This window comes from Semicossyphus pulcher, unplaced genomic scaffold (assembly GCF_022749685.1).
Source record: "Semicossyphus pulcher isolate SPU_LCO1_2020_fin unplaced genomic scaffold, fSemPul1.0.p SCAF_11, whole genome shotgun sequence".
Lineage (NCBI taxonomy): Eukaryota > Metazoa > Chordata > Actinopteri > Labriformes > Labridae > Semicossyphus > Semicossyphus pulcher.
The window spans coordinates 28813876-28832793 of record NW_027211615.1 but is presented as its reverse complement, the minus strand read 5'-3'; the positions used below and the strand labels follow the sequence as shown (position 1 = coordinate 28832793).

Here is an 18918-nt window from a genome sequence, read left to right as displayed (position 1 = left end):
ACAGCCTGAAAGGTAAGAACGGGTATCTGCGAGTATACTTCTCTATGCACAGATCCGATACCGTAATTTATTTACCCCAAATAGAATAAAAACGTATAGAAAATCGATTCTTCTTCTCTGCTTTTAAACAGTAGCCTACACAGCAAACTGCGCTGTGCTGCCACCATAGAGGTATCACAGCTGCGTCAGGTAACGTCCGTTTCGAAGCAGCAAAGAAGAGCTGATTTCAGCTCATTTATCTCATGATAACAGACAATGTAACGTTAGTCAGAGCTACACTGAGTAAAGCAGGTTCATGTGAAAGATGAGGCTTTCTTCAACGTTTTTAAGGACACAGTCGTTCCAAGTGGCTGCGAGCCTAGTACGGCTAACGTTAGCTTAGCTTGTTTATCAGTGCTCGTCTTGTTTTAAGTTTATGATTTCCGAGGTTTTTAACTTGAGCTGAATCATCCGAAGAATCATCTCCTCTTCTCTAAAACAAACTGACTCATTCATTCAAACACTTTCTGAAACAGTTTCCAGTTAAAAACCAAAATGTCTCCACGATCTCAGACGTGAGTGAGAGAGACGTGTCAAACATCCTGAAGCGTTCCTGATTCCTACATTTATTTATTTATGTTCGAAGTTTTGACCGACTGTCAAACTAGATAATCCAGAGTTATGTTCGGGCACTCGGTCTCTGTATGAATCTGTTGATGTTTACAAAGGCTTTAATCTGAGCCAGGCAATACTGAAATGATAACAATCATATCACATCCATGCAGGGGTAATTATATACAGCTGTTATTTTTCAGTCTCCCGCTGGTATCGGTTACATCCGCATCCTCAACTTAACAAAGTCAGGTATGGAAATTAGTCTCGGTGGACGAAGAGGTTTTCTTCATCCTTAGTTTCTAACCAGGAAGTACAGTAATGTAGATGTTTATGCTTTGTGCATGCAGAGCAGCTCTAAAAACAAAAACATGGCAGAAAATCTCATGAGTGTGTAAATGCATTGTTTGTTTTAACATGTGCGGAGCATCCCGGCTGTGCAAACTGATCCCCGTATAGAAACCTGTCAGGCCGCCTGGTGTCTCTGAGACCTTTGTGGAAGAAAGTATCCAGATTTGGCGACGATGTGAAACCTCTTCAGGACGCATTTAGATGCAGTTAAGAGAGGAAGTAATTACAGCCTCCTGACAGTAAAAAGCAGATGAGTGTGTTTTGTAACACCCAGCTGCAGGTCCAAACTGCTCCGAGTGCGTCCTTGATTCTCTTCGTTTTTTCCAGGCTCCGCTGCAGATCAAAGAGCAGCGTAATCGGAATCAGAACCGGCTCGAATCAAAGGGAAAGTAAGCAGGGTGTATGTGATACGCAGGAGTCAGAGCCAGCAGATATGTCTGCTGAAAGGACGACAGGGCGCGGTGAGATGTAATACAGAACACATCGTGAGCTTCAGAGCGCAGCCGGGGTTCTGACAACTCTGGACTTTCCTGTCGGTATTTTTACCCTGAGCATAGCTTTATGTTTTGGTGATCCAGATAGTTATGTAAGGGATAACATACAGAGAGCGGGTCATTAGAGCCGCAACAGGACTGCTTTGTCATGTGATGATTGCCGAAATTACAAAGATCAAACCCAGGTTGTAGTAAACGGTCTTTAAAGAGCAACTTAACAGCACATGAAAATCTTGTTTTCGGTTGCTTCCACTTCTAAACCTGCTGCAAAGATGCAAGTGTTCCCCAGGACACGGTGACATCACTGTCGGGCTTGGTTACAGGGTGCTCTCCAAAACATGAGTAGGAAATTGCCATTTGGGCAGCTGAGTTTGTTTCCGCTGATAAAATGATTCAACGAATAATTAGAATTTATGGTCATTTCGATGATTAAAAGTGAAAATCGATTCTCAATTTAACTTGGGCACTTACATCACAGAGATGTTCCCTCACTTCACCTACAGTGTACTCTTAGTTAGCAGGCAAGTGAGAGATGCACCATAAATATGGAGACCTAGTGTCAGCTCACATTCTGCACAGAAAATGGCATTGCTGAATTGAATGACGACAGAACACCTCGCGTCTCTGCAGCTTCGTAAACAATGCAGACTAACTAACACAGATTGCACATGACTGCTGTCTCTGCCGAGATAAACCAACAGCAGTTCAACAGCTTCCAACCAGAGGTAGATGTGAAACGCTGCTTTTGTTCTAAGACTCATTGTATAACTCCCTGAACCCAGCAGCCCCTGTGAGGGCCCAGCTTTGTCTTTCTTCATCCATCATCCCTCAGCACATCGACTCTTATGAAAGAAAAATTCTGGTGTGTCTCAAGACAACTGCGAGGCTAAAAAGAGAGGAGCATTTGTTTTCAGGCTTCAGCAGCAGCTCCAGTCTGGGTTTCTTAAATACCACAGAGCTCAGGCTGTAGTTTAGTGGCTGGCCTTCCTCACTGTGAAGGTCTCTCACTTCAGTCCCTGCAGAGATCTCCGGAGACGCTGGAACAAATAAAGCTTTGTCTGAGCGCAGCACGTCCACCAAATACTGAGCTGGATTCAACTCTGGTGGATTATTATCTCAATTGCTGCAGAGTGAGGACAGCTGCTTGATTGGGCGGCTATGACGACAATTATTTAATAATCTCCCCAACTGAGGCGAGCAGAGGACACTCGATGGAAATATATACGCCCCGACTGCAGGAGAAGAACGGATGCCTCTACAGAAGTCCTCTGTGGATTAAATTCACTTCTCAGAAATGTGGTTGCTTCTCTTAACCCCAGATAACCTTTCACACTCACATTCGCACCTACGGGCAATTTAGAGTCACCAATGAAGCTAACGAGCATGTAGGAGGAAGCCAGAGTACCCAGAGGGAACCCACGCATGCATGAGGAGAACATGCTGACTCCGAACCAGGCACCGACACCGACACCGCCTCAGTGTCTCAGTGTGAATTGACATTTGTGTCAAAGCCTTTAAAGGCTGCAGATCATCTTTGATGTTGTCCTGTTTGTTTACAGAAACAGAATCAGAACATACAGAACTTCACACACATAATGTTAAAGCATCAGCTCCAAAGCATATTTGTAGTTCCTTATTTGAAAGGAGGACTGCTGTTAACAGCTCTGGATCTCTGACAAGATATTATCTAACCAACTCCATACAGTATTCCCCTCCCCTCGCTGAAAGGCACTTCCTGCTTGGGCATCTACAAAGTCCTCCTTGCCAGAGTCCTGCAACTGTTTTCTTGAGGTTTTACTTTCACAAATCTTAATTTCATCATCGTGCTTAAATCCCTGAACCAGAAAATGTACCCTCTTCTCCTGGAAAATCACCCAGGGAGCTGTCACTGTGCCCACACATTAGTTCTGGTTTTCTGTCGGTGGAGCAGCTCCAGAAAACATCTCTTCCATGCAACACAGATCACAATACTGGCTCTGCTCTTTGTCTTGTGTAAGAGTTCTACCTACAGAAATGTTGTCTAAGCTGTTAACCTCCTGAGGGACGAGAGACATGAGCAACAGCTTTCTTGTCCTCTACATCTTTTAAGATGCTCACTCACAGTTTATATCAAAGTGTTCATGTGTTACGTTAAAATGTGACAGTTCTTTTGGACACTCTGTGCAAAGGTTCATTCAGATACTGTCTGTATTCTGTTTGTGTCTGACTGTTGAATCGTCTGTTTTCTTGTTCAACAGAGAGACGAGCTGAAGTGTCCCTCTCTTCCCAACTCCTGCACCTGCACCTCAGAAGGCAACGGGCTGCCCGGGACTCAGGGACCAGTGGTAAGACTCACCTGAAACCAGCCTCCTGTCTGTCCTGTGTTCGAGGGGTTGTTGAAACTTTGTCCTCCACTACATGTCAGGGGGACATCTTGTTCTTACTTACACCCTAATTTGTTGCCTGGATTATGTTCACTGGAAATTGTATCTTTCAAATCAAGGAAGCGCTTTCTCCTTCCACTGCTCGGAAATGTGGTGGTTGGGATGCAAGTGCAGGGTTTAGGTCATGTGACACAAACCACAATGCAACTTTACCACCAACAGTTGGGCCAGAGACATGGAGTACAATGCTCATAGTGGCTAATTTTTTTGGATTGGATTGGAAACGTTGTATTGTCCCCAAGGGGCAATTTGTTTTGCAACAGTAGCACACACCAGCACTACACATCATAAAGACATACATACAAGGACAGGAAACGTACATACATATAATACATGACTGCCATGGATATCATGACAGATACAAAGCCAACAGTCCTTATAGGTATGTGTGCAACTGCTTTTAGTCTTCACTGATTTAACATTCATCCTTTTTCGGCTTTACCTGAATGCATGGCTTCTCTCTGTAATGGAACATTTTTGCACTGCGGTATTACTATAAGAAAGGTAAAAGCTCTCTTATCTGGTTATTTATGGTTATTTATATACTGCATGATGTAGAAGGGAGCATACCGCGTCCTGAAGCGCATTAACCACGGGAAACTTCTTTGCGATGCCTCATAAAATCTTTTAAGAGGGGGGAGAAGGTAAACTGTGGTGCAGCATGACGACCTGTCTGACAGCTGATGGAGATAAACCTCCAGCCTGCTCTCCTCCCCTCTGCCTGCACTGATGTCGGGGTATGGTTAGGCCCGTGTTATTCTATAGTTTTACTTTAAAGACAAAAACATTTTTGGGACCATTTTAGTGGCAAATAACTCCACATGGGGGACGTCGCAGAGTATTTCTGGCTTCAGGTCCTTCATTGTTGTTTGGTCTCTTTAAGGGAAACTTTGAGCACGACGTAAACCTCGAATGCCACCAGACGTTTTACCACTTTGTGAGCGACGTTACGGACGAGTTTCCACCGTCAGAATGAAATCCAGCAGTTATCTTCTGTGGACCAGTGAAAGCTTGAAGTAGGACTCGCTTGAAATGTGATACAGCTTGTTACTGCTTCAATCAACAAAGCAATTGTAAAAAAAACCACAAAACCACAGCAGGAACGAGGGCATCTATGGTCAGAATCTGCCCCCGTTTCTGCTCCGCTGTTTGTTTTGTGCTTGTAAATTTCCTCCAGGAGCCTGATGGAAATAATCTTAACAAGAATCTGGTTGTAGTCTTGTGGTAGTGACCCAAGAGAGGCTTTTATAACTTCATTACTGAACTATGTGGATTATTTGAAGATTGAAATACTTGAACCCAAGTATGAAGGTAGACGTGTCCTGCTGTTAGTCACATGTGTCTTTGTTGTGCTAACATGACCTCTGTTGCTCCTCCTCAGGGTGCCCCCGGCAGCAAAGGTCCCCGAGGTGAAAGAGGAGAGGCCGGTGCTGCTGTAAGTGTTGTCTCACTCGTCTGTTACATTTTGAATGAAGAAACAAAGATGGCTCTCTCTGAGCTCCATCGGACTCTGCAGCTATCAGCCCTCGATGAAAACACAGATTGTTTAAAGTAGAAAAGCTTTGAAGAGGGGAGTCACATCTGATTCCACTTACTGAATGCATGTTTTTGCTTTTTCTCCTGATATGAGGGGAGGTTTCGGTTCGATGTGTGTCTCCTGCTGGTGTTTTCCACAGACTGCACCAGTAGTGTGGCCTGATACCAGCAGATATCAGACACTAACTCCTCCTGTGTTTAAAAAGTTCTTATCTGACCTTCTGGCTGTTTTTAACAGGGACCGATCGGCCCACGCGGAGATAACGGACCACCTGGGCCCATGGGTCTGCCCGGCCCTCAAGGACCCATCGGCCTGTCGATCCCAGGAGAGGCTGTGAGTCTTTAAACACACATACGCGATGCCCTTCTCACAAACTAAACATCACTCCCAGGATGCCTCTGCGCTCAGCAGCAGGGGATTAATTTGGGGATTTATTGTGAAGGAAATTTACAAGCTGGGGGAGAATCTGTGGCAGAGATTCACATTCCTTCGTGTCTGAGGGGGAAAAAGTGATACCAGAAGACCCAGAGACAACAACATCACTGGATGTTAATAAATCACTGATTTCCGCCTCTGAGATGAGATTCACCCAGATTAAACAGAAACGTTCCCCCGTTCGCTCTCCAGGAGGAGCGCACTGAGAAGACTGGTGGAAAGTAACTGAGTACTTTCTACAACGACATATCAGCTCGAGTGTTACTCTGCAGGCTTCTCATATGAAACATCTTCTGTTGGTGTTCGGGAACTGGGGTTAAAGGTCACATGGGAAGAGATTTGGAAAAGCAGTAAAGATTAAAAACTGGAACCAAACGAAGCATAACATCTTAAAACATATCGCCTACATAAAGCACGTTTATAACCCGACTGTCTTTTTAAAGGTAAGGCTAACGTGACGAGATAAAGAGCCCGTATTCACCTGTTGTTAACCTGCCATCTCTAAGTGCACGATGACATCTGATAATAAACCTTTAGATTTACACCTGGTACTGATAGTAGTTAATAGGATATTACTGTACGGTCTCTGCTATTATCTTTGCAGAGGAAGAGCTCATCTGTGTTAATGTACTTGGATATCTTTAAGCTAATGGCTAGCCTCCAAATAGTCCATACTACTTTTAGATGAGACGTTCTTAGACCCGGTTCATATCTTAGATTGTCAGAGGGGCAGATAGAAATGCACAAAGAACTTCTGTAATCACAAGAAGTCAATGGACGTGAGCCACAGTTTATGGTTTGGAAGCAGGAGTGGCCATCCACCACTCAAAGCACTGACGCCCTTCATTATGCACAACCCCACCAGGCTGCACACTTTTTAAACGCTGTGAAGTTTGGATTATTTATATGGGGCCTGATGGTGATTAGAGCGGCCACTCGAGGAACTGCAGTTTTTCTTTACTTGTTACGTGTGTGTTACGTGTGTGTTACGTGTGTGTTACGTGTGTGTTACGTGTGTGTGTTACGTGTGTGTGTTACGTGTGTGTGTTACGTGTGTGCGTTGGCTGAAGGATGACGTTCCTGATCTCTGCGTTTGTTTTCTGCCTTCAGGGCCGCGCAGGACCAAAGGGAGACCCCGGAGACTCTGGCTTACCTGGACAGAAAGTGAGTGCAGCTCCGGCTTAAATAAACGTTTTCTTGGACGTTGAACAGGAAACGGGGATAACTCACAGTTTGACTACTAGTCTGGCATCCGGCCGCACAAAGGCAGTTCTTCATGTGGGGAGGATTCAGAGAGCAGAGAGGGAGTACAGGCTCTCTGCAGCAGCATTATGGATACTACTTTAAAATTAAATGTCTGCAGAGAACGAGCCGAGAACAAGTCACCGTGATTAACAGCTTCGGTTTAAGTGTTAAACCCTCCTCTGAATATTACGTTGTTTTATCTGGGAATAAACGAGGAGCTGAGGTCCGACCTGAGACGTCCTGGGTTTGGAAGGAAGAAATGACACTTCTCAAGCAGAAGTTGGCGTGAAAGTAAAGAACATCACGGGTCATCGGTGAAGCTTTGCGTCATCCAAAGACCTCTGAGCAGGATGAGACTGTTTGAAATACTGAGTGACCTTTACCAGGTAACTTTGATCTGTTCCAGAGATAAAGCCCTCATATGAAAGTTTTATGAGGCGTTAGAGATGGAAGTTTCCTCTGGTAACTTCAAAGCTTTCTCTCCAATAACTTTATTACACAAGAAGATAAAAATCTCCATATCTTGGTTGAAAAATGAACAAAAGAAGACAGAGTGTCCTTGAAGTTGACGTCATTTTGGCTGCACTGATCTCATTCAGCACAGACCGAGGTCAGATTCCTGTTGAGCTCAGAAGACGGTCAAAGATCCCTGAAAGCTGGAGGAACGGAGAAGAACTCTTCTCAGGTTCCTTCTTCAGGGTGTCTTTGGGGGTCACTTTGCTCTGGAGAGGCTCCATTAAACACGTTTATAGCCGCAGCCACGAGCAAATACTAAGTCCCCCCCGAGCCGTCCTTTGACCTGTGGAGTGGTGTTTGTTTACTTCTTTAAGCTTTCACCTTTTGAGTTGGATTTTAAAAGAAACTGCCCCTTGCACGGTGACCGGAGGGATCGGTTTTCTTGCCTTTAGCCATTTTACATCCAGCATGTTTCCAGTCTTAATTGCACACATTGTTCAGAAGCAGAAGTGCAGCAAAGGTGGATCTAAAGCAACAGGCCAGAGAGCGATCGACGCCACAGCAGAGAATGACGATACTAAAATCTGACGAGTCTAAAAATTCTCCAGTGATGGATGAGGCACTCGGCCTCCTCGTCTCATGACTACATTTGCAGTGAGAGCTCAGTTTGGACGACGACTGATTAAATCACATGTACTTACACTTCGAATTGTCCGAGGAGCATGTTGAAATGTTTGGGAGAAAAAGAAACTCTGTTTGATTTCATGTTTAACAAGGTTGTTTTGTTCCAATGAGATGTTTATAGTCGACCTGTTGGAAAGAGAGATCTTTATGGCTGTTAGTTACTGTCCTGACGTTGCCCCATCCCTGAACTGTGGGGGCGACAGACAATAATTTGTAGCCTCCAGTGTAGCCAGCAGATATCTGGATAACTTAAGAACGACAGACGGGCCAAGACTTTTTCATGCTCTGGTTATTGTTAACAATCCAAAGACCAACTTAAGACACCAGAATGGGGTTGGTAGTTGGGAAACAACGCATAAAACAGGACTCATAAGCAGATGTCTGTTTATTCAGACAAAAGCTGAGTCGTTATAGGATGATAGCAGACGGCCTTGTTTTCCTCTGAATGCGACAATCAATCACAGCTTAGTAGTAAATGTAAGATTAGCACTTCAGAGAGGATTTAGTTTAAGTGCAGCTCCAGTCTGCACTGACTGGGCAGCCGCTCGTTGTGTGTCCATGGTCAGACCACAACACGTTTTGAAGTTAGTAACAGAAAGTCGGTGAACGTGCTCCACCTCCTGAGGTTCAACCAGTTCCTCCAAGTTCCTCACTCAACAGACTGGAGCAATTTTACCATCCTGCTCCTCCAGAGGGAACTTTGAGGTTTTCCAGACTCTGTCCTCGTCCCAGCGTGCAGACTGTGGAGTCACGAGTGAGACGGATTAATCAGCTCTTTATCCAAACTGAACTGAGTTTACCTCCATGTGGACGGCGATGATGGAGGCAGGCTGCAGGTGACCATGTTGGAGCAGATGCTATAGCAACATGCATTTAATGACTTGCAGACCGAGCTGGTCCTGGTTTATAATGGCCAATAAAACAGATCTGGAATATATTATGTTGCCTGTAAATCTTATGCCAAGGCATCAAAGACCAGAGAGGATTGGCAATAAAAGTAGTGAGCGGGCTTTCTGAGCAAATGAGCGTTTAAAAAAGGAAATTTACTGTTGGACACGTTGAAATCGATGCCAAAACAAGCGGCTGTGAGTAAGCGCTCGGAGCAAAGGTGACCATCTTTAGTTGAAAGGTGAAATGGGCTCTGAGTTGTTTTCCTGTGTGTTTGCAGGGTTCACCTGGACCTTCTGGCTCCGTCGGCCCGATCGGACCAGCTGGAGTGAGGGTGAGAACAGACGGGCTGCTATTAATGGCAACCATGCTCTGAGAAAAAAGTGAGCTGATTCTGTGTGAAGGATTCAGACTTCATCTTGTATTTTCAGGGCCCTCAAGGAAAGGAAGGAACGGTCGGGCCCAGAGGCCCCGCAGGACCAATGGTAAGAGTTTGTTTGTTGGTTACACACCTGGGAGCTTCGGCCTGCATGTTAATACAGCTGAGGCAATTAGGTGCTTTGCTAATGAACAAACTGGAGAGGAAAAACAGAAGGAACTTCTTTTCTTGACCAAGACTTGACAAGCCGCTGTGTATTAAACTCAAGTCCTCTGACCTAGTTTGTTCCTCTGTTTCCTTGCAGGGACCTCCAGGATCTCCTGGAGTATCAGGTGCTGCAGGAAAACCAGGAAACCCCGGAGACAATGGTTCACCTGTGAGTGACCTCACTGTCATGGAGGCTTTGTTCGAACTCTGATTTCATTTCATTGACTGACAACATTTTTTCTGTTTTTCAGGGCGGCATCGGTCCAAAGGGAGACAAAGGAGAGAGAGTGAGTTAATCTGAATGTTATGTTGCGAGGCCGACAGCTTCGTGTGAAGAGTTCAAAGTTTGAATAGGTTGATACAAGAAAACATCAAAATGTGTCAAGCCTTTACCTTTTACACAACAACACAAGCTTTCAGCAACTTGGGAGGAAAGTTTCAGTTTCCTGTGTTTGAGGAACTTTCCAGAAATAAGTTTGACCTCATCTTAGAAGACATGATTCAGAGACAACATTTCTTAGTACCTGTTTCTGAGGTGATCACAGCACAACGCTCAGGCTAAAGACACACAAAGACATTAACGCCAACCCCCCGAACAAAGGAAGAATCTGGTAGTTAATAACTTCAGCACAAGGAAATGTACGAAAAAAAAAAAGTACGATTTTTATGCAAGTCTAAATACAAACTTAGCTCTCATCATGCTGCCAGACACAGCAGCAGTTATCAAAGGGAAGAAAAGATTCACAAACATCAGGACAAAACCAGATGAAGGGAATTGAATGAAGAGTTTTATTTATTATACAGTTTTATATTTCTATTTAACCCCGGACATCTTATACAAGAAGTTAAGTGAAATCCTTCATCTTGAATCCTGCTTTCTGTGCCCAGGGCGACTTTGCTCCTCAGAACATGATGCGATCCATCGCCAGGCAGGTTTGTGAGCAGCTAGTAAACGGTGAGTAATCAACTTTTATCCGCTGAAGCGGGTTTGGAAATGTTTCTGGCAGCGTGAAGGAGCCAACACGATACAGTGAGTCTGCCACTTACTGTTCCCTCTCCTCCTCTGTTGCAGCACAAATGACTCGAGTCAACACTTTGCTGAACCAGATCCCTAACGGCATGCACCGCAGCAATAACCCAGGTCCTCCGGGACCACCTGGATCCCCTGGAAGACAGGGACCCCGCGGAGAGCCCGGCGGCACAGGAAGGAACGGCTTCCCTGGAAATCCAGGTTTACCCGGCCAGCAGGGGGAGAGAGGTACGAGATTCAACACGGACATCATCATTAGGAGTTAAAACTATAAACCCAAACACTAAAGGGATTTTAGCACTGCAGCAGGAGATGCTAACGAGGTTTGGCTTCATCAGTGAACATTGTGCAACACAAACAATGATGAGGAAAGAGCCGTCATCGGCTCTGAAGCCTGAGAGCACCAAACACAATCAAAAAGTTCCGAGCAAAGTGCACAAAGCTGCACGTAACAGTGAAGGCGGGACGGTGTCACATGTACTTCATCACACGTAACAGGGAGGCAGCGGGGCCTCTTATGCAACACAGGAGACGCTCACAGTTGTTCCCCTCCACTGATTCTTTAGGTCACTTATTCCAGAGGAAACTCAACACTGTGTTTACAGGACAACAACAAGATGAAGTGACAGGAAAACATAAACAGAAAACTTACAGACGACAAACTTTCCTGAGCTTTGAATGAGTCATGAAACGATGATAACAGAGAGAGGGAAATAAACAAAGCTTTCATTTAAGGGTGATTACATGAATGATCAGCGAGCAGTACTGAGGTTAAAAGGTCCCCCCCCTTTTCAGGACAGTGATCCCGACCATGTACTCAAGGCATCTTAGTTTAAAGGGCCAACTGATCAAATAAACCCCTGAAACAAACAGGAAGTAAAGCTCGCTGTAATACAGACTGCAGAGGATCTGAGACCAAATATTACTTTACATATTCTTTCCCCTTTTTATTTATTTCAATTAACCCAAAACATTCTGTTGATTCTTTAATCATCAATCATTAACTCCTCACAAGTAATCTGATCCGTGTGTTGCCTTCAGGTCCTGCAGGAGAAAAAGGTGAACGGGGAACGTCAGGAGTCGGACAGAAAGGATCAAGAGGACCTGCTGGTATGTCTGCTAACTCGTTATTTAAACCTGATGTTGGCTCTACCTGGGTTCACCTCCCACCTTCAGCCCTCTGGTGCACGTAAAACACAGCTCTCTTCTCCCCACATTTCCTCTCTATCTTCAGCTGTCCTTTCAAATAAAGGCAACGGACAGAAACATAATTGTAAAAACATTTGACCATTGTGGGCCCAAACTTCAGCAGGCATCCCTCGCTGTCTGAAAGCACCTTAAAGCAGTGATTACACAAGGTGTGTGTCATCCATACTTTAATGTTAGAAACAGCATCCTCAGACTCAAACACTTCAGGAAGTCACTTTTCCTACAAACCTCAGAAGCTGCAGCTCGTCCTTCAGAAATCAGCTCGAACAACCACAAATCATGATGTCATCCCGCCTGGAGCCTGAGAGCAGCTCTGCTAATCACCCATCCATCCAGCCCCGCTGTAACCCAGCACCATGACTACAGCTGACCCACTAATCTGGGACCCTCGAGTCTGTTAGATGGAAGAAGGAAACATTTTTCTACAGCAATCAGGGTCAAGTTGTGGAAACAGTGTCAGCAGGAGCAGAGGGGGAGAGGGTCTTGGAAAATGAGGAAGTGTAGGAGGTTCATTCACAACACATGCTGAGGACGGAGACGAGCAGACAGAGCGGCAGGGAAACGTTCCAGCTGGGCTTTGTCGTGTCTAGACATAACGCAGAGGGGGGAGAAAGATCAGCAGATTCTGCCTGGTCCTTTTTTTTCCTCTCATAGTTCACTTTCTTTTACGTTATGTCCCAAATGTTGTGCTGAGTCTGTCGGCAGCAGATTTAAAGAAACATATGTTTCCAGCTTGAGTCCGAGGACGATGACACCGAGCCAGATTTATGTTTGGTTCAGAGATCACAGGCACCACCTGCTCGTCTGCTGTCAGGCAGTTTTACAAAAATAGAATCTAATTTGAATTTATTATTTCAGAAATGACAAGAGTCAAACTTTTTACTATCGTTGGCATCAAAATAAAACACAAACACATGCAGGAGAATCACTGAGACTCCTCATTTATTAAAAATTAATTGTCACTATTTTCATCTTTAAATTTAAAGCTCCTGTGAGGAGTTTTTATCAGAAATAAATCCTGATGCCTCTTCATGAGCTCCAAAAGCAAACCAGACCATCAGCGACAGGATTATTTCTCTATAGTTATTTTCAATGCCTGAAGCTGCCTCAGGTGTCAGATGAAGCGATTAACTGCTCGCTGCCTTTGTTTACAATTTAAAGTGAGTGATACATGTGACTGTTAAAGGAAGCAGGATGAGACTTTATGTTAAAAAGCAACACTTCAGCATGTACGGCTTTGACCACAGGGGGCGCCAAAATCAACACTTAACTGAAAGTTCCTCACAGCAGCTTTAAGTAATTCTTTGTAAATGGTGATGAAAGTTTTATTCAAAGCGCCATGTCTACTTTGCATACCTTTAAAGTTGGTCCTGTAAAGTGTACGGCTACTTCTACTAGTGATTGATTGAACATTCACGATTCATGTGCAAGAAAAATAATGGAAAAAGAAAACATCACAATTTCAAAGTCAAAGAAAAGCAGCAAATCCCAACAATCAAAACTGTAAGAAAATTCTTTGAACAATTATTTATCGGTGCGCCGGTTTAGCTCAGCGGTTAAATCGCACATCCAATATACAGCGGCTACAACTCTCAATGCAGCTGCCCCGCGCTCGACTCCCAGCCTCAGCCCTTTGCCGCGTGTCATCCACACTCTGCCCGTTTACGACACTATCCACCTCCAAGAAATACATTAAAAAGACCTTTATTAAAATAGTTGTAGATATGTTTTTGGTTGTTAAGCTAAGAATATGCAGTCTATCTATTCATTTATTCATTAAAGATGATTGAAAGCTAAGCCTGCATAGATTTGATAAAATAACTTATCTTGTTAAATTACAGCACGAGGTCTGGATGGAAAACATCCTGAAGGGACGACAAGTGTTTCCACAGCCTTTTCTGTATTCAGCACTTTACAGATCACCACTTCCTGTTTCATGCTCTCCGATCTCGTCTTTAAACGAGTCTGTGTGTTTCCCTTCAGGTCTACCAGGAGAAAGCAGGACAGGACCTCCAGGCCCTTCAGGCTCTGCTGGCGTTCGCGGCCCCCCAGGACGTCCAGGATACGCCGGAGTCCGTGGGCCTCCCGGACCTCCTGGATACTGTGACTCTTCTCAGTGTGTCGGTATTCCTTACAACGGGCAGGGATACGGAGGTACGTATCAAGAGATGAGAGAAATTAGAAATGACGTCTTGTAGCTGTTAAAAGTGGCTAATAATCAGCTGGTGGGGAATATAGGATGAAATAAACATTCCAACATTTTGAGGGATAAACTTATTTTCAGTGTCAAATGAAAATATCGCTCGAGTACAGAGATGGTAGTTTCAGGATGTGTTTAGCCTAGCTTAGCAAAAAGCCAAACATTCATCATTCAACAACTCCAAAGTATCTTGTTTACATGTTGTCTTTGTGCTAAGCTAAGCTAAGTCTTTAACCAACCTCTCATCTAGAAGCGACCACATCCATCTTCTAATCTGAGACCGGCTGAGATGGTTAACGAATCCCGAAAACGAATTTCCCAAAACGTTGGAATGTTTAGTCCTGAGGATTAATGCATGAGTGAAATCTAGAGCCTTGTAGTCACTAATCATTACATAGAAAGTTTTTTTAATTGCTGTCCTCTGCTCTGACCAAACTGACACCTTCCATCCTCTTTGGCCTGTTTCAGGTTCACACTAGTAAACTTTCTATGCCGCCTGTGCTGCTTTCACTGACTTCCTGAACAAACAAAAGTCCTGTAACTGAAACACTTGCTCACACGCTCTAGAGCTGTTTAAAGGATAACGCCAAAGGAAACCATTAACAAACTTTGCTGAAAAACAACAACAACAAAGAGGGACACTAACAACGACTCACAGCCAGTAGAACAAAACCCACCAGCAGCAGCAGCAGCAGCACCGACCTGTTTAGTGGCCTGTTTGCATCTTGAAGCCAAAGACCAAACAAAGAAATGTTCAGGAGGAGCATGCACCAAACAACAACAACAACAACAACAGACAACCCAATCAAATACTAACAATGGTGGATTTGTAACAGAGAAACAAGTGCACCTGCCACAGCATCACCAGCAACATCAGCAGCAACAACTGTTAACAGCACTTCCTGGAGGTGACACGTGTAAATAAACTAATCTGTGCCTTGTAAATGATGTTTGAATCAAGTCCACTAAACTTAGTTTTTAACATCTGTAGGTATTAAAGCTTGTGCCTTGCAAACAACAACCTGCTGCTTGCTGAATGCCAACAAACACGCCTCTTTTTTTTAATCTTCCTGCCCATGTGTTTGTAGCTGTTTGAAACTGCTCAGGGCCATTCTGAATCACTCCTGCACATGTGATCCCGGAGGTTTAGATACGCCACTTCATGTACAAAAACAAATAATCTAGCTTTTCCTGTTTTAGCTTTACTAACAATGCAATCCAGAAGTTTCTCCAGGGTGCTGGTAGAAGAACCTGGGCTTTTCTTATGTAGAAATGTTTTTTATTCTGTAAATGAATGGGTTGCGGAAAAAACAAACCCAACAGCATTCATTACCGTGCTGTTTGGAACTAACACCTGAGCTTCTAACATCAGCAAAGAGGGAAACAGAAAAGCACTGACGTGTCTAGCGGGGGCGTGTTCAGGGTTTTGTGTCATGGTGCTTGCAAACAACAAAAACATAAACCCATGTGTGAATTGTTGCGTAGCAGTGATAAAGAGCTCTCAGTGTGGTCAGATGGCTTTAGTCTATGTGTAGTGTAAAATGATGACGTTGGAATGAGAGCATCAGCCGATATGAAATGTATGAAACTTTTAAAAAGGCTCCATCCCTAACCCGCTTGCCCTCGCGGGATGGTTTTTATCTGCTCTTTAATCTGCTGATTAGTTTTTACAATAGAGTCAATAAAATTACAATTGCAGCAAATCCTTTCATAGTATTGAGAAACTGAAAACGGAACGTTTTGCATTTAGTAATTGAGGGAAATTGTTGCCGATTAGTTTTTCAGTTGATAGATTGCTCTTGCATGAACGTGCACATTTTTAGTTGAATGTAAAAGTTGTTTAAGTTAAAGTAAGAACATCTACAAACTAAGACCTTTAGCATGACTTTGAAACCAGGTAACTTAGCCAAGCTAATGTTGATAGCGGTGTTTATCTTGGTTTGTTTGAAGCTCCAGTCAACAAAAGTGCCTCTTGGACACGCCCCTGTTGTTTACTAACCATCAGTGTCAGTGCTTAAGCTAGCCGTACAGAAAGACAATAACTGAACATTATTTTCGTGCATGATGAGAAAACCAACTTATGGCCCAAACGCTATCTCCGAGCAGGCCAATTCCCTCCTGATCCCAACACCCGAGTAGTCCCAGTCCCAGAGGAAGAGGATTTGTCGGAAAACCAGCGTCGAAAGAGATCACTATCAAGAAAGGTATCCAATAGGCTAACATCATAAGAAAAGCCATGTTCTCACTTTTTCTTTTATTTTCTTGTAAAACCTGTTTATTGTTGGATTAATGCACATTATACACAAAAAAATACGGGGTTTGACACCTCGATTTTATTGGAAAATACCTTTTAAATGCCTTAAAACGTATGTGAATATTCATTATTGTGAAGGTGAAGGGTTGGACAGAGGGAGGGAGGGAGTTTGAGGGCAACTGACTTGAAACAACAATTCAAGAAAAAACAACGCAAGATTCATGAAAACACCTGTGAGCTTTCTTTTTCCACTTTGTCTTTTGCTTGTAACATATTTGCATCGAGTTTGTATGAACTAGCAGTGTTGAACAGTGCATCATTGTAACAAAGCTAAAGAAAAAGAAAGGAAATGTTTGTTCACAGCGTCAGAACATGAGGTCACAAATGATTTCTGTCACAGTATGTTCATTATAATCCTTCTCATTCAGCGTCGTCTCGTACGGAGGTTCAGTTTCATTATGGCAGTTAAACACAGCTTTCATTTTGTATCTCTAGACTTAATATTTATCAGTTTTACTTTATTCCGTCACAGCTAATTTTAACAAAAAAAAGTGGAATTGCATGTCTGTGGTGTATATTTAGTACATGTTTTCTGTTACATTTCATTTTGTTTTAACCAGAATATAGTTGTTGTCAATCTTGTCATTTTTCTCAGTATCAAAAGCAGTCAAAAAAAAATAACGCGTGCAAGACTATGGAGATGGTGTTGCTGCTTCATGTTTGAACTGCAGATTGTGAATTCCACAGCCTTATTTTCTTATTTATTTCTGAAAACAGAAGAGGCATTTTTCAATAAAACTACTGAAAATTTACACCTGTGTGGTTTTTCCTACGGATTCTCGGTCAGGTTATCTCTGGGGGGTCTTTACAGTATCTGTAAGGGACGGTGGTGTACAAGTAGGGAGGGACACCGCTAACACAGGTAGGGAAGGAGTGCAGGAGGGTTGAACCAGAGTGGACCTGGCATGTGAAAACTAAAAGGAGCACTTGGAATGATCTGAAGGGCACTTGAGGGGGACTAACTGGGAACTTTGATCTAAGCAGAGCTTGGATCAAATAAACAAGCTAAATTTTAACATTCAATTGTTATGGAAATTATCCTAATTTGAATACAAAATAATAAGCCATGGGATCATTTAAAACAAGCATTTATATATGGATATGTTGACATTCACAATGTCAAATAAACTTGTAAATTACAGTTCTTGAGTGACAGTTTGTGGATAAAACAAGTGTTGTCCCGCTTCTTGGTAAAGGTTTCATACCGAGCACTTGTAGCTCGGTTCTAAAACAATATTAATGGAGGGCACTCCAAAACAAGGGGTATCATCAAGTAGGAGAACTTGGATTGAGCCTGAGACTAAAAGAGGATACTTTAGCTGGCAAGAGTAGTGCTTGCATCAAACAAGGGCAAAAAAACTACTGAGGCAGTTTTAGGGACACTTGGAGCAACCAGGAGGGTACAAGGTGTTTGGGACACTTACACTGACTGAAGTCTGGCACATCAGACAGCCACTTGGAGCAACTTCAGAGGCACACTTATGTGTTTTGAAGCACTTGCTCTGAATAGAGGTTGCGTTCAGGGACACATGGACCATAGGGGTAGTTGTGCTGACTGCAGATGCTCTCTGGCTTTTAAAAGCAGCAATTAGCACTTGTGCAGACTGCAGCTGCACTTTGAGGGACACTTGGACTAACTTGAAAGGTATGCTTACCAGGAAACATGAACTGACCAGAGTGATACTTTGACTGATGAGCAAGGCATGGTCCATCAGACAGATGATTTCGAAAGCACTTGACGGACAGGTACTTGGACAGATCAGGGCTTCAGACTGAAGTGAGACCTAGCTGGTCCACTTGGTCTGACTACATCAGATGAGCACTTTGACTGACCGAGGGCACACAGACACACCAGACAGGCTTTGTGGCCAACTAAAGGGGCACTGGTATCCACCATAGGATTACCTGTACTGACTAAAGGAGAATTTTAACTCTGGGTGACAAAGGGGGGAACTGGGAGTGATAAGTGGGGCACAAGCACTAACCAGAGGGGGAATCCGGCTGACTAGAGTGAAACTTAGATCAACTAGATCTGCAGTTGGACGGGGCAGTTTGGGCATTTAGGGGCACTTAAAGTAGAAGGATTTTTGAGGGGAAAAAGGATTGACTAGAGGGATTGTTGGGCTGACCAAAGGTGCATTCTGGCTCACAAGAGCTGTGCTTGGATTGATCAGGGTGGAGCCTTTTGGGGATACTTGGAAGGTAGAGGCTCATCAGGATACTTTCAATGACTAGTTTGGCACATTTATGATTAGTTGGGCAACTGGGTCCATCAGACAAGTACTGGGGACAACTTGAGAAGTACTGACCAAATGAGCACTTGATCTGGCTACTGGGAAACTTGTGCTAATCAGAGGCTCACTGTGGTGAAAGACTTGGACTCACTAGATAAGATGAGCATTTCGACTGACTAGAGGAACCTTTTGACTAATAGTGGAGTATTTGCACAAACTAGGAGAGCTGGTCGGCAGAACC

General features: G+C 43.8%; 1 protein-coding gene across 1 annotated transcript in view; it reads left to right on the top strand.

The window, feature by feature from the left end:
* Nucleotides 1-17195, top strand: part of col12a1b (collagen, type XII, alpha 1b) — a 128377-nt gene extending 111182 nt beyond the window's left edge. Inside the window, exons 66-78 of the mRNA XM_069657266.1 lie at nt 3674-3760; nt 5241-5294; nt 5634-5729; nt 6942-6995; nt 9385-9438; nt 9536-9589; nt 9788-9859; nt 9942-9977; nt 10579-10645; nt 10763-10948; nt 11762-11830; nt 13913-14083; nt 16236-17195. Coding sequence (XP_069513367.1) covers nt 3674-3760; nt 5241-5294; nt 5634-5729; nt 6942-6995; nt 9385-9438; nt 9536-9589; nt 9788-9859; nt 9942-9977; nt 10579-10645; nt 10763-10948; nt 11762-11830; nt 13913-14083; nt 16236-16357 — 1122 coding nt within the window. The 3' untranslated portion in view covers nt 16358-17195. The remainder of the gene's footprint in view (nt 1-3673; nt 3761-5240; nt 5295-5633; nt 5730-6941; nt 6996-9384; nt 9439-9535; nt 9590-9787; nt 9860-9941; nt 9978-10578; nt 10646-10762; nt 10949-11761; nt 11831-13912; nt 14084-16235) is intronic.
* Nucleotides 17196-18918: the final 1723 nt, after the last annotated feature.